This window comes from Lampris incognitus, chromosome 4, assembly GCF_029633865.1.
Source record: "Lampris incognitus isolate fLamInc1 chromosome 4, fLamInc1.hap2, whole genome shotgun sequence".
In the NCBI taxonomy this organism is placed as follows: Eukaryota; Metazoa; Chordata; class Actinopteri; order Lampriformes; family Lampridae; genus Lampris; species Lampris incognitus.
In genome coordinates this window covers 26,680,902-26,696,101 of record NC_079214.1, presented here as the reverse complement: position 1 = coordinate 26,696,101, position 15,200 = coordinate 26,680,902, and the positions used below count along the sequence as shown (strand labels likewise).

The window sequence follows — 15,200 nt, the reverse complement described above, 5'->3', positions numbered from 1 at the left end:
AATGCATTAAGATCTTACATGTATACTGGAAACATAAAATAGGCTAAGACAGGAACAGGATGTAATGTAATATATGTATATGTATATATGTGTGTGTATTTTCTTGCAGAAATGTTTTTCCAACAGTAGTAAATGCTACAGTATTGTACTCCCATTCTCAGCATCCGTTCCAACAGGGGTCAAGTTTCAGTCCTTACGGTAATAAATGCCATCAGTTATGTGTGTGTATGGGTTAGATAACATACTTGGTGGATTTCTCTCTCAAAGACACTGGTCACTTACCGAGTTATCTCACTGTGAAGACTGCTTACTAATCAGTTTGGTCGCTGTTAATAATCATACTTTATGATTCACAGAGTACATACTATTGTATTCCTCCATAATATACATTCAGGGAATTTCGTAGATGATAAAAAATAGTCCCTAAGATTTTGAATACATAAAAAGTACATACTTTGCTTTGTTGCTATGGGAGATAAACATGAAATTCAAGCTACTCTGAGAGATTTGGGGGTCAAATTCAGTTCCATGTGAGAGGCCAGAGGTTGTTGAGAGATGCTGAGTGCAGATGGATTACAAGCTGCTGTAGATCCTCTTGATGGTCTCGCCTTCATCCTTGGCAATAATGCCCTTCTCAATGTACGAGTCCACCTGCTGGTCCATAAAGTCCTTCAGCTTGGACAAGTCATAATCTGTATTGTCAGATGCAGAAAGTAAATCGGTTATTGTCTTGCGGTTACGGAGCACAACGTCTCTGAACATGCTAGCTGCAAAAGGAGGTCGCATGGCCAAAATGGTTTAAGTCTGCAGTGAACATTGCTCATAAATGCATCAGACATGTCTGAACCTTAAAGCCCCTGGTGTTGAGATGGGACACCCAATTACCCCACTCTTCCGAGCCATCCTGGTCAGTGCTCCAACCCCTCTGCCGATCCAGGGAGGGCTGCAGACTACCACATGCCTCCTCCGATACACGTAGAGCGCAAGCTGCTTCTTTTCACCTGACTGAGAGGAATTTCACCAGCGGGACATGGCGCGTAGGAGGATCACGCTATTCCCCCTAGTTCCCCCTCCCCCCCAAACAGGCACTCTGACCGACCAGAGGAGGCGCTAGTGCAGCAACCAGGACACATACCCACATCCGGCTTCCCACCCGCAGAAATGGCCAATTGTGCATATAGGGACACCCGACCAAGCCGGAGGTAACACGGGGATTCAAACCGCCGATCCCCGTGTTGGGAGGCAATTGAATACACCGCCATGCCACCCGGACGCCCAAGCATTGATTTTCTCTCGTGGCAAACACGATAATTTTTCAGTAACGTCATCATGTGCTCGCGGGTGTACACCGACAAAAATGTCCAGTGAATTGGGAGCGAGACTGGGAGAAGATGAGTGATCCTCTAACATTAAATATAAACTAGCCAGTAGCATATTGCTGCCCATGTTCTTCTACAAAAACCTGGTCATTGTTGGCTGTCTGTCAAATCAATCTCCCTCCCCTCACAAAGTCCCATCTGACGGTTCTGTTCCATCCTGACATCTGTCAAATCGTGGATGCTTGTGGCGCTCTAAATGCCGTTTCAAGGCAGTGGCAGTAGGATGTATTTTTATCCGGTGATTCACACTCTAATCTCCCGTATTATCAATCACAGTAAAAAGAAGAAGGGAAAAAAAAGAGTCTCTCTGAGAGCAGGAATACATCTGCTGCTTCAGTCCCTGCTGCTTTGAAGTAGGTGGGCGGGGGGGCGGGGGCAGTTGATGTTGTGAGGACAGCCAAAATAATACAGCTCTGCACCCTCTGGACAATCTGGCAGCAGGCCTAGATCCATCCAAATGTTCAGTGTTTTGGTAGCAAACCCAGTTCAACCTCATTACTCTAACACTTCGATTTTGTTGAAATGCAGCTAGACGGTGGCAAAGATGAGGTATGTGGGCTTTTAAGAGGATGTTTCTGGAGTCAGCACTATTCTCACTTGCATCTATATAATGAGTCCTGATACAAGACTAGGATGGGTCCACAACCTCCATCTGTTCCTCTGGTTAAGGTATGCAGGTAGTAGGTGTGCACAACAATGCACACATGGCTGCACATGTGCACGTGTGCATGCGCGTGCGCGCACACACACACACACACACACACACACACACACACACACATACACACGGCTGCGCGCGCGCGCGCGCACACACACACACACACACACACACACACAGTCCACTGAGTTTGCACTAATGGAAGGCTCTTGTAAACATAATAAATGGACTGTTGCCCACTCTGTTTCTATGACGCTGTTATTAGGTGGCGAAAGCTTTTGTTATCCTCCAGCTGTGCTTTTCCTGAGAGCACGAGTGATAGAGAGAGGGAAAGATATATAGAAACTAGAACATTAAAGATGTTAAAGGGAGATGAGAAAATAGCGTGGGAGAAAGAAGGAGAAGGCTGGACCCCTGAGAAACAGGGAATAAGCCGAAAAAGAAGAACAAGAAGAAGAAGGAAAAAAAGATGATGATGATAATGATAAGTAAGGTAGAACAGCATGCACAGACTCCAGATCTAGACATCTCGGTGTATCATGTAATAACCACTTTCACCAAGAGACCTGTTCCAGGGACATGGAGCAGTTTGGGGCCTTTAAAACTACTTCAATGGCAAAAAAAAAAATAGTTCAGGGCCAAATATCTTTTTTATGTGATCCATCCATCCATTACCCAAGCCGCTTATCCGAAGTCAGGTCGCGGGATGCTGGAGCCTATCCCAGCAGTCACTGGGCGGTAGGTGGGGAGACACCCTGGACAGGCCACCAGTCGATCACAGGGCCGACGCATTCACACCTAGGGACAATTTAGTATGGCTGATTCACCTGACCTACATGTCTTTGGACAGTGGGAGGAAACCGGCGCACCCAGAGGAAACCCACGCAGACACGGGGAGAACATGGGAACTCCACACAGAGGATGACCCCCAAGGTTGAACTACCCCGGGGCTCGAACCCAGCACCTTCTGGCTGTGAGGTGACCGCTCTAACCACTGTGCCACCCCTTTTTATGTGATGTGATACATAAATAAGATATCCTCCCAGGGAGAATAAAGAACACTCTTGCCGAAAAAAATCTGGGTGGCTGTGGTGTTATAACATCTGAATGAGAGTGACCACAATTTACACAATCTGGCTTTTTTCACAAACTCTAAATGAAGTTCACATGGCCTTGATACCGTATGTGTGTGCATGTGAGCACGCATGCGCGCGTGCATGCATGTGTTTGTGTGTGTGCTTTTGTGCGGATGTCTGCCAGTCTGAATTTGTTTATTCTGAAACTTTTATCTGTCTCCTCTCCCCACATCACTAACAGTCAGGCAGGGAGGCCCCATTTTCCCAGACAGCTGCCTGTACACTTGAATGCTAATGATGTGGCCTGGATAAATGCAGGACAGGCAGGATCTCTAAGGAATACAATGCCTCCTTCCCTCTCCCTGTCACCCCCCTGTGCCCCCATCCCACCCTGCTCCTCTTCGGTATCCCAGCCAACTCATATGGGTATGTAGACAGCAGCGCTACATACCCTCCATGTTAGGCATTTTTGGGGCCTGCAGAGGAATCCGGGTCAGACTTTGTGTTTGTCTGCTTGGCCCTGTTCTCCAGTGAGCTTTTTGCTTACTCACCAGCTGGGTGAATCCCCTTATTGATCCATCCTCAGTGAAGATTCAAAGCCATTTTCAATCTCAATTGGCTATGCAATTTCTATTTTTTTTCTGAGCTGTTCTACTTTTGGTCATCAACAGTGGATGGATGAGCTGAATAGCCTTAACTCATTAACATTTCATACTCTTCCACTTAATTAACCACCGCTGGGCATTGATGCTCTACTGTGCAGAGCCGATTAGCTCGCGCCTACCACTTCATCATCGGTCCCAATTCCCTTATCCAAACCACTCACAACTTCTGCCTAATCATCGATAACACCACTCTGTTTCTCTCCCCACTCATCTGCAGCCTCAGCATCATTTTTGACAGCAACCTCTCCTTTGAACACCACGTCAATCAAATCACCACAAATGCCTTTTTCCCACCCAAAAACATAGCTCCTCTCCGCCCATCACTCGCCTTCTCTGCTGCAGCTCATCATCCAAAGTCCTAAACAAACTCCAGTACACCCAAAACTCTACTGCCCACCTGCCCACCCTCTCCCGCTCTGGTGACCACATCACCCCTGTCCTCCAGAACCTCCACTGGCTCCGTCCCACAATGGATCCAATTCAAAGTCCTTCTCCTCACTCACAAAGCCCTCCATAGCTAGACCCCCTCCTACCACACCGACCTACTCCACTACCATACTCCTTCCTGCAATCTTCGCTCCTGCGATGCCAACTTCCTTTCTCCACCACACAGGACTAAATACTGGACCTGGGGCGTCAGAGCCTTCACCATAGCTGCTCCCTCCCTCTGGAACCCCCTCCCCAAGCACATCAGAGACTGCACCGATTTGTCCATGTTCACATCATTAATCAAAACTCACCTCTTCAGAATTGCCTTTAGTGTGTGATTAATGTTGTGTGTTAGTATTGAAGCGATGTGTGTGAAACTGCCAGTTCTTGCAACACCATATGGAGATTGAGTTTTCACTTTCTGTGCACATCATTATCAGTACCGACAGTTAGATTAGCAGTTAGTCAGCACCATCAAGACAAATCAAGACAAAAATATCTCACACACACACACACACACACACACACACACACACACACACACACACACACACACACACACACTAAATGCTGAGAGCCAATGAGAGAGGATGACAGAGAGGGGTCTATTCTTTTGGGCTTTGTGGATTTTTGCTATTGAAGTGCTAATGATGCACTCAGGTTCAATAATCACGACTCATTCTCCTTTGTACACAAACTCACGTGCATGCAAGCATGAAATCATGAACACAGACCACTTATGGAGACACAAACACAGCAACAACCACACACACACACACACAAATGCTGAGACACACGTCTGTTGCAGGTAGGAAGGATGATACGAATAGGATTTTTGTCTGCACACTGGGGAGCTATAGTTTATCAGAGTAATTAGGACAAGGCTCATCAGGACTCATCTATATTCATGAGGCTTGGGGAGAAAAGCCTCTTTCTGCGTTCGCCTCTCACATGATTTTAATTGCAAATCCGGTCAAACAAAAGAAGCCTTAATTTCCTCACAGTTGGGTCTTAGACCCAACTGTGACCCGCCACACTCCAGCGAGGAGACGCTACTTGCATATGGGCACATTTGCTTATTAAAAATGCTTTTGTGGTTAGAATCAAACATAAACAGATTTGTGTGGAGAGTGCTGGGGGCAACTGGTTGTGATGGAAATGTCCCGTGGAATTCATATTTCTAAAGGAGACAGCGTTTTCTCTCTAGTCTAACTCTTTCAACTGAGGGGGATGGGGGCCAGTGGCACCGCAGCCTTTGTAATATCCTTCATCCTCTCCTTTTCATGCTATAACAGGGATATTGGTATCTCACCATCTTTGCCTTCCTCTTTGTTGTGTTTCTTGAGCCATTCAATGTTCTTCCTGATGGCCTCCAAATAAGTCTCTGACCTGCCCGGTTGATCTGGAGTTGGGAAAAGAGCAAAAAATTATGAGGTCCAGCTGAGGTCTGTTATGAGTTACCGCAAATTCAAAGATAATAAAATAAAAAAAAAAAAAATAGAACATCATCTCATTTCCCGCTAGTCTTTTAATGATCCTCTGGCGATTTTCATCAAATGATTTCCACTAAAGTGTAAGCCAAAGACTAATAATGACTTATCCCTTTTTTAGTCTTTGTTGACTTTGATAAATCATTCCAAAAGGAAGACGCCTACAGTGGATTTTTTCCCTCCAACTCATTAACAACTGAAATTAAATAGTAGCTGGGTTTATGTATTCACACTGGGTTATCTGTGCATTTTTAAATGCCCAAATTCATTTTGTGCTGGCTCTGGCAGAGGAAATGTTAATAAATGTGTGTGCCCGTAGTACATAGAGATGTGCTGTTGCTGTAGCCTGAGATTAAAATTTCCATTATTTACCAATCTAGATTAGATTATCACTTCCCTATTGGTTATAGATGATTAGATTCCCCAGGGTTAATTGTATAGGACTTTTTCCTTTATTAAATAAATATTAGCAAAACTTATTGCTTCCTGTTACATAGAGATAAGTTTGTGGAGGCCTTATAATTTACTTCATTTCCTGTGGAAAATGATGTACTGATGCAAATCTGCTCTCTTTGTGTTTGCTTTAATATTTCTGTGTGCTTGTGTGCTTGGATTAAGCCCATGAGGGAGTACAGTAGAGGGCGGAGACAGGGGTTGCTACGGCAGCTGTTACAGGCTTTCCTTTCAGTGTTATTGGACTGGCCTAGTTCAGGAAGGGGCGGGGACTGAACTGTGACCAGCTTTAGCTACACTGTCCTGCCGTCTTCCTCCCAGCCCCGCAATGCGTAACCATCCCATTTAAACCTACTTTCTTGACTGTTCATTGAAATAGAGAAAAGAAAACGTTTTAGCTTTATAGAGCCAATGTAGTGTGGATGTGCTATATTTGAGAGTTGCCATGATTCATTTATTTGAAAATTTTTTTGACACAAAACAAAGCAGTGAAAACAGAATACAAAACATCGAGGCCGTTTCCTGGTGAGGCACAAAGTTTGTAGTTTTTGCTAATATTAAAATTTTGTCAGGCTGCATTCATTTCACCAAACGAGCTAACCCAACTAGCAAAAAGATAATCACGAATCCTGTCTGTTGACTTTCTGTCCCAGATGTTTGGGAGAGACAGTTGGCTCTACTGGTGAGAAGTGGTAATGGACTGACTGGTCTCAGTTGGCGGCTGATCCTCCTTGGTTGAGTCTTTAAGGTTCTCATACTCCTTCTGCATCTTGGCTGCCTCGGCCTTGGTGTTGTCGTCCTCATCTGCATTCTTTCCTAGAGCGAGCGAGGACACAGCAGAGAGACGAAATGAGAAAAGAAAACAGGTCACCCAACCTTGGATACAGGCAATTTTTTTTTTTTTTTGCTGGGGCATACATGCTAAATGCACTGTAAAGCAGTCTTTATTAATTTTGTTCTTGGGATTTTTTTTTTAGATGGAGAGTCCATTTTTGTTTGAAACGCACCTAACTATCAATGCATGTTTTTTTTCTTTTTATTTCTAGAGATATTTCTGAACACAATTCTCATTGTAGAGTATCTGAGTGTCAACAGCTGCCATTGCACACTTCGGCATCTGCTCTGTAAATCTAATAAAGTGGAAAGCCAACAATGCACTTTTTACAAAACCCTTACATATATATATATATTTTTTTTTGTATGTGTTTCTGTAAATCACAAACATTTGCTAAAACTTGTAAATATGTCAATAGTCAGTGTATGGACAATGATACAATATCAATGTTTTTTTTTCATCATTCTTTATCTTCAGTAGGTTTAATTTGCTGTATTAGCTTTCATATATATTATATTATTTTATAACAGTCTATATCCTACTTGTTGCTGGTGTAATGACCCAAATTGCCTGTGGGGATAGCTTCATCGAATCTAATATAATCTTATCTCATCTACTATATTGGGTTTACTTGTTTACATTTACCAGTGTTTCCAATGACGTCAGAAGCACCCAGAGACTTGCCCAGTTTGTTCTTGGTCTGCATGGCTATCATGGCATCAAGGTTCTCTGTTGGTGAGGAAACAAGGCCATTTTTACATTAGAATGTCTGGTTATATAACAGACAATCACCCTGTGAGAGCAGCTTGACTATTTGAAAGCAGAACAGTGTTTTTGTGGGGGATGAAGAGAGTTAGGTTGGGATAGCCTGATGATAATTACGACCTGATGATGTAAATATTGCTTTCTCATTTCTTTCATCTCTCTCTCGACCCTTCTCGACTGGTCCTTTCCAACAACTTGCATCTCTCTCTCTATATATATATATATACACTATCTACCACCTCCTGTCTATGGACTTCCACCTGTAGCACACTCATACCCGTTATCTCAATTGACGTTTCTGCCCACACAACGGTCTCCTCCTACCCTTCCCTCCCATCCTTTCCTCTCTATATCTTTTCCCTTTCCACCCCCGCAGGATGCACCACAGCCCCCCCCCTCTTAGCCTTTATCTCCCTGTGGCAGATTACCTTCAACTGACAGCTGCGTGACTGACATTTGTATACCTCGATGACTCATTTCCGCCCGCTGGGCCAGTAGGAAGAAACAATAACTTGTTGCTAGGACACAATGTTTTTCCATCCCATTATCTCCCCACAACCTATACACAAAGTCAAACAGTTGCCCAGGAAACCCCCAATTTGTGTATGCGTATATGCCTTTACCCTCGCTGTGTGCTTGTTTTTTTTTTGTCCTATTGTGTACTGTTTGTTTGAGCAGTGGACATAAATAATGTGGAGGTGGTCATTTGCTCAGGTATAACAGCACAGTCAGGTAGCCTAATAGCTGCCAGGGGTCATCTGAAGGAGTACTGTACTGCTACAGTCTACATATATCAGCCTATAATTTACTATATACTATATCAGTGTTACTGTGGTTGACTATGCACGATGCACAACCACCACTTTTGGACGTTTCCTCTATTGATAACGAGGTATCTAGGTTGACCATGAAATAGAATATAGTCAGCTCTTGGCTAGGGAAGAGCTGGGGCTTCTAATTCATTCGCATCATAGAGGGGAAAGTCCTTTGGATGGAGAAAGATAGTGTCCGGTGGTTCTTGGGACTCAGAGGGAAAGTTGACATTTGTGGCTGACCTTCTGACTAGCTGCTGATGAGATGTCAATTACATAAGAATCAGTGTAGTTGAACAGCATTCACAATGGTCGATAAGAGACACACGCTTAGCTGTGCACAAAAAGGGCATATGTTTAACACAGACACAGACACGTAGCTATGCACATGTAGCGAATTCAGGGGTAGCTGGGAACCACCGCAGCCAGGACGCGAACCTAGGTCTCCCGCACCATGGGCAACTACGTTAACCATGCCAGTCGACTAAAGGGTCTGACCCGTTAGTCAACCAGCTTGCGTGTCTACTCATTCATGATCGTTACACTACCCCCCTCCTTCGGGAACCGCGTCCCCGTGCTTCAGCATACCAGCTCCATCATGCCTCTGGGCACACGCGCTTCCGATGGCCTCACGGTCTCACCGTTCCACTTCTGACACCAATGTAGCGAATTCAGGGGGCAGCCGGGAATCTGCCGCAGCCGGGAAGCGAACCTGGGTCACCCGCACCATGGGCAACTGCGCTAACCAGTCAAATAAAGGGTCTGACCTGTTAGCCAACCAGCTAGCGAGTCTATTCATTCATGCTCATTACACACACTCATGCGTGTGCGTACACACACACACACACACACACACACACACACACACACACGCTAATACATATAAAAACAGGGCTATGAAGTCTTCAAGGGTTTTGGTGCCTACAACATGCTCGCCTCAAATACAGGTATTGAATTTACCCATCCACAAAAAAACAGGGTTGCTTTTTTCAGGCTTACCCAGATAAGAGACTCCCTCTTCCGGTGTGATGGTGCCATATTTCACCATCATCTTCACGAAGTCAATCAGGGTCTTCATGATAGTTATCAATGTCTCTCTCTCCTGGGCGTCTTGATCTACAGCACCAAACCACAGGGATTTAATCAGACTCACATACATCAATACACAGAATCAATGTTTTCCACTGACACTCAGTTTGTGGTTATCAGTTACAATTGTGCAAGATGTTTCATGATAATTCAGGTTGTGAATAGTTGTAACTTTTAATGGAAGCATGAATGTGTAACATGGGTGTGTATATACGTGGTTGTAAACATGTGACTGCCTGTGCATGTGCGTGCACAATTTGTTCATCTGCAGTTTGTTAGGAGTTTTCAGGGAAATACAGGCATGGGGTCAAGGTGGGGGGCAGGCAGAACAAAGCCATGACTCATCCATCCCATCATACGGTCCTGAAAATAACCTTTCCTGCCCCCTTCCTGATCTATCTGGATCCACAGGTCAATGGAGAGAAGACATGGCCATAAAAATCATGATCATAGCTCCGAGTTCATCATGTTTGCTAATGTCACTACAATTTGAGTGTGTGTGTGTGTGTGGCTACCTGAATCGAGGCTTCTGAGCAGACGGTAGAAATTGGGGAAGTACTGCAGGTCCTGGAGGCCATCCTTGGGGCCCACCTCGTTGCCCTCCTCAGTGCCTCTGTCCCAGGTGTTGTCCACTGTGTCATCCCCCTCCTCGTCCACATCCCTGTCCACATCTTCCTCAGTCTGATCTTCCTCCTCCTCCTCATCGTCATCTTCCTCATTATCATCATCGTATCGGCGCCTGGGTGACTGTGACATGTCCTGAACATTAGAGACCATTGGTGAGTATTGTCATCATTATTGTCATTGTCTTTAAAGGTTTACTGCAGATTATACCGTGTTGTCATCTTGTCTGTCATCCTGCTCTCCCCTGATAGCTGGATAGTCCCCCTCCAGATCTTCAATTTCGTTGTTCTTGGCATTTTTAGTGATAAGATCCTGCAGAGCTTCAGCCACCTGATACTCCAGAGTATCAGCCTGACTCTCTGTGATCTACACAAAGAGAGGGAGAAAGAAGGGGGTGTCTTTAAACTATTTCCAATGCTGTCTCTTAAGTCATGAGTTATTATAGGCTTAAGTACAGTGATTAGGCATGGTAGAATAATATGTACTGACTGAATCCAGCAAGTACACTGCTGTTACAGAGAAATCCACTCCAGACAAAAAGAATGGTACCGAGGCGTAATATCTACTTACTACTTAGAGAACTGCAAGAAGATTTTTCAGGGCTGAATATTTTTTCCCTGTATACTGGTAAATAATTTGCACGAGGGAGTTCCCACTGAGCAAAGTGATATAGCATGCAAACTCAAAAGCCATCCAGGCAGAACCTACCAGTCCCAATTTGAGAAGTTTTGAGACGATCCTATCAAACACTCCTCTATCATCCTCCTCGTAGATCTTGTTGGCAATCTTTTGGACGATGTCCTCCGCTGTCAGTGGGGTGCCATCCACTTGGCGGAAGCTCTCTGGGTCATCTGAGGGGAGATGTCAGGCATTTCTAGCTCTCTGATGCACTGTGTCATCAAATGTACAGCAGAATCACTGAACACGTGTCTGACATCAGTCATGATCAGATATATATATTTTTTGGACTCCCCCCCCCCTTTACTTCCAGTTGTACTTGGCCAATTACCTCACTATTCCGAGCCATCCCAGTCACTGCTCCACCCCCTTTGCTGATCCGGGGAGGGCTGCAGACTACCACATGCCTCCCCCGATACATGTGGAGTCGCCAGCTGCTTTTTTTCACCTGATATTGAGGAATTTCACCAGGGGGATGTAGCGTGTGGGAGGATCACGCTATTACCCCCAGTTCCCCCTCCCCCCGAAAAGGTGCCCTGACCAACCAGAGGAGGCGCTAGTGCAGCGACCAGGACACATACCTACATCTGGCTTCCCATCCGCAGACATGGCCAACTGTGTCTGCGGATGCTCGACCAAGCCGGAGGTAACACAAGGATTTGAACCGGCGATCCCTATGTTGGTAGGCAACAGAATAGCTCACTATGCTAATCGGATGCCAATGATCATTTATTTGTTGTTGGATTAATACCAGACATGACTTTACTTCTCTAAGCCCATCTCTGTCTGTCTGTTTCTCTATTGCCTGATTCTGTATTGTCCTATACTCTTGTTTAGGTAAAATCTCCCTCTCAAAACCACGCCAGACTTTTCCAGCAATAAGCTCCTCTCCAACTGGGTGGAGCTCAGCTGTTTTTGTTACTAATAGTTATTACTAATTTCTCCTCCTCTGCTCTCTTCTCTTCTTATTTTCCACCCTCCACTCACTTTTTCAACTCATCAATGCGATACAATTCAGAATATCTGCTTGCATTATGGAGCAAGAGCTATGGGAATTGTAGCAGTTTGATTCTTATGTAACAGCCTCTAAAAGCAGCTGCTTTCTAATCCACATGCACATCACCAAATGTTGGACTACTCTGTCCTAGATAGGGTGAATCATCGTTACTGTGCCTTGGTTATCCCTGAATAACTTGGATATTTTTATTCCACTCTTGATAATAATAAATAGAAGCTGAAACAAGGAGCTAAATTTTGCCTCATCATAAAGCAAATAGCTGTTTCATAGCAGAGTCAGCTTTGTGAAAATGTCATCGGTTATACTCAGCATTTTGTATCTGATTCACTTCAGCTCGAAGACTCTGCATCATGCTGAAGATCGGTGCATGTATCGAATTACACACAGTGCAATATTTACTGTACTCCAATGATGAAATCCAGACTGAATAAATGCAGTGTACTTGCTAATGGGGAACAGAGTACAATGTAAGACATAATGCAAGATGAGTCTCTGTGGTATTGACAAAGGATTCAGTAGAGTGCCCCATATGTCTGCTTGGCAGAACCAGGATATATTTCCTGATGTAAGGAGATCTGCTACAATGCATAAAATCAATGCTTCAAACTCAAGACATCAATACATTTTAAATCCTGCATCCATTTATAAGTAATCAGGAACATTTTTTTGGCTGAAATAACCACAGAAATTGAGGAAAAAAGGGGTTTTCATCAATTTAGTTTACCCAGTTGTTCTTGAAGTAATTCTTAAGAGCACTGTAATTAGTTATGAGCATCAGCAATTTAGAGTTGGATCAGAGCAGCTATGTGAAGAATGGATTGATCAGTCTTTTCTCAATACTATCCATCATTTAATCATTCCAAATAAGATGGATGTAGTTTTACTGGTGGGGAGATCATTAGAGTGAGGGTCAGCTACCCAATGTTTATAGTCCCCAATTCAGACAGTTAAGATGGAAACTTTGTAGGTGGGATCATGGTGTGAGCCTCAGCAAGAGCAATGTGACAGTAGTCAGCAGGAGAGAAGATAATCCTCTCTCTCTCTCTGTCTCGCTCTATCTCATATTTCCCCTCACACAAAATGTCTGCCTGATGGCCTGACAGTGCCGGATATAGGCATAAAACCTGAGAAGTGCCAGGACAGGGGTCAAACACACAGACAGGCATCAACAACCTGCCATAATGACGGTGGGCAGCACAGTCACTGCATCAATACCAATTTACCCTTTTTGCCACAATGACGCCTTCTGAAAATTTGCACAAATGCACAATGGTAGGTGTACCTTGGTACTTGCCATAGTCCATGCCATTCTTGGTGGAGTCATAATCCTCAGCCAAACGCCGGCTCTTGGTAGAGTCTGATTCATCTGGGATATACTGCTCCTCCCTCTGGCTTGGTTTGACTGGCATCTCATTGGCCTCCTTTGATTTCTGTCCTTCAGCCAGGGATTTTAGCGCAGTGAAGTCATCACTGTCCTCCTCTAATTCTACATCCTTAGGAATAGTGGAGGGTTTGGTCTCTGAATAAACAGCAAAATACACACAACAGAGTGGTCAAAAACAGAACAATCCACCAGGCAAAATTGACAAAACTATTTCAAATATATTTGAATGATCCTCTCCAATTGTTATGAGAGCCATTGATGTAAGTGACAACATGAGCCTGCGCTAATGTGGAGAAAGGTAATTTATTGACTGGCCACGACTTGTCTTCTTACCTGCAGACTGTACTGCAGCCTGCACGCTGTCTGCCTCTGCAATCTGGAAAATCATAAAACATATTTAAGTTTCTGTTGACAAGCTCTAATTAATGACGTATGTTGCGCCACATATTTTTTTTGCATAGTGTCTATAAAGACAGTTTGTCCAGATATTGGATGGGAAATATTAACTTTAGGTTACATGGATAAAGGCTTACCTGCTGTTGGAGTGGTCTCTCTTCTGTCAACTGTCTGTTGTACACAGTTTTACCTACATGAATAATAATACAAAACAGTATGTAATCATCAAATGGGCGAAGAAAACATCGTTTACTGGTGTTGATTTTGGACGAGTTTGCAGATTACTGCTATGAACCGAACTATAGGCTATATTGCTGCTGGGAGGACGATAATGTATTCTGAACTGCACTTTCGATTATTTTGGCGAGGTGCTTTATCGAAATAGGCGACTTTATTGGAGTTTCAAATTAAATGTAGCCTTTGCCACTTGACACGAGGGGGCATAGCTTAATCGGATTACTAAACAAAAGATTAAACTGAAAATAGAACCGAGAAATCGGCCTTAGCAAAGCGATGCCAATAAAACCTCACCCACTTTCATGCTCGTTAGCTAAATTGCTAAGCTCTTTACATCAACAACCTTACAGACTTCGCTAGTTGATACGCGACTTTCAGGCTCAACAAAGACCACGAAATTCATTAAAGGAAAAAACAAAAAACAAACAAAAACAAAAAACTAAAAAGAAGAATTTTACAAACTCACCATCCACTGAGGCGGCAGGTGTGGGAAAGGCAGAGATCTGGCACACTACATTCAGAAGTAAAAGCTGGGAGAGGATCCAGAGGCCAACACACTTTGACGCCATGCTGAAACAATATTATTTTTCTTAAAAAAAAAGAAAGGATCCTAGAAAAAGATGCCCGTGTAAATAGGTGTAAAGGAGACGGTCTTCCCCAGCTGTCTTTTTGGCGTTTGTGGGAAAACAGCGTCGTTGAAACAAAGTGCTGAACGTGTGGACAGCTCCACTCTGTTTCTCCGGTGGTGCTGAAGGTGGCTGGGGGCGGGGAGGGAAGCAGGGAGGGGGGAGCTGCTCGTTGCGGAGCCGCTGTGTCCGACGCAGCCCGGCGGGGAGGAGTTGCTGACGACCCGCGGTGCTGAGAACCAGGTCAGCCGCGGTAACTATAACAAGATAAGCTGCCGACGGTCTCTCGGTCTCCTTGTGCCTCCGTCTAAACGACGACTGCAACCGCTTGCCTTCTTGTCAGCGGCGCTCCGTTACAAACAGCACCTCCCCTCTCCATCAGCAACCCTGTCCGGCGGGGGGCGGAGGAAGTTGATCCGAAAATCCGCCCATGTCTTTGCGTCAAACGTAACCTGCGTCACCGGTGCACAGCTACTATCGCCCCGGTCGATGGCCCACGCCATTAAATTGATGGAAACCAAAAACACGGTTGGGCCTGTTACAAACGGGCGAGGGGTTTATTGCTCCAGTTACACAGCCATTTCAT

At 44.6% G+C, this 15,200-nt stretch overlaps 1 protein-coding gene across 1 annotated transcript; it reads right to left on the bottom strand.

The window, feature by feature from the left end:
• Nucleotides 1–464: 464 nt before the first annotated feature.
• scg3 (secretogranin III) lies at nt 465–14,985 on the bottom strand. The gene is made up of 12 exons (XM_056279054.1): nt 14,455–14,985; nt 13,889–13,941; nt 13,689–13,731; nt 13,254–13,490; nt 10,984–11,126; nt 10,486–10,641; nt 10,167–10,398; nt 9,562–9,678; nt 7,631–7,714; nt 6,856–6,966; nt 5,520–5,609; nt 465–692 (listed from the first exon to the last, which is right to left on the bottom strand). Exons 1-12 carry the CDS (start codon nt 14,555–14,557, stop codon nt 574–576), a joined length of 1,488 nt encoding a protein of 495 aa, XP_056135029.1. The 5' UTR covers nt 14,558–14,985; the 3' UTR covers nt 465–573.
• Nucleotides 14,986–15,200: the final 215 nt, after the last annotated feature.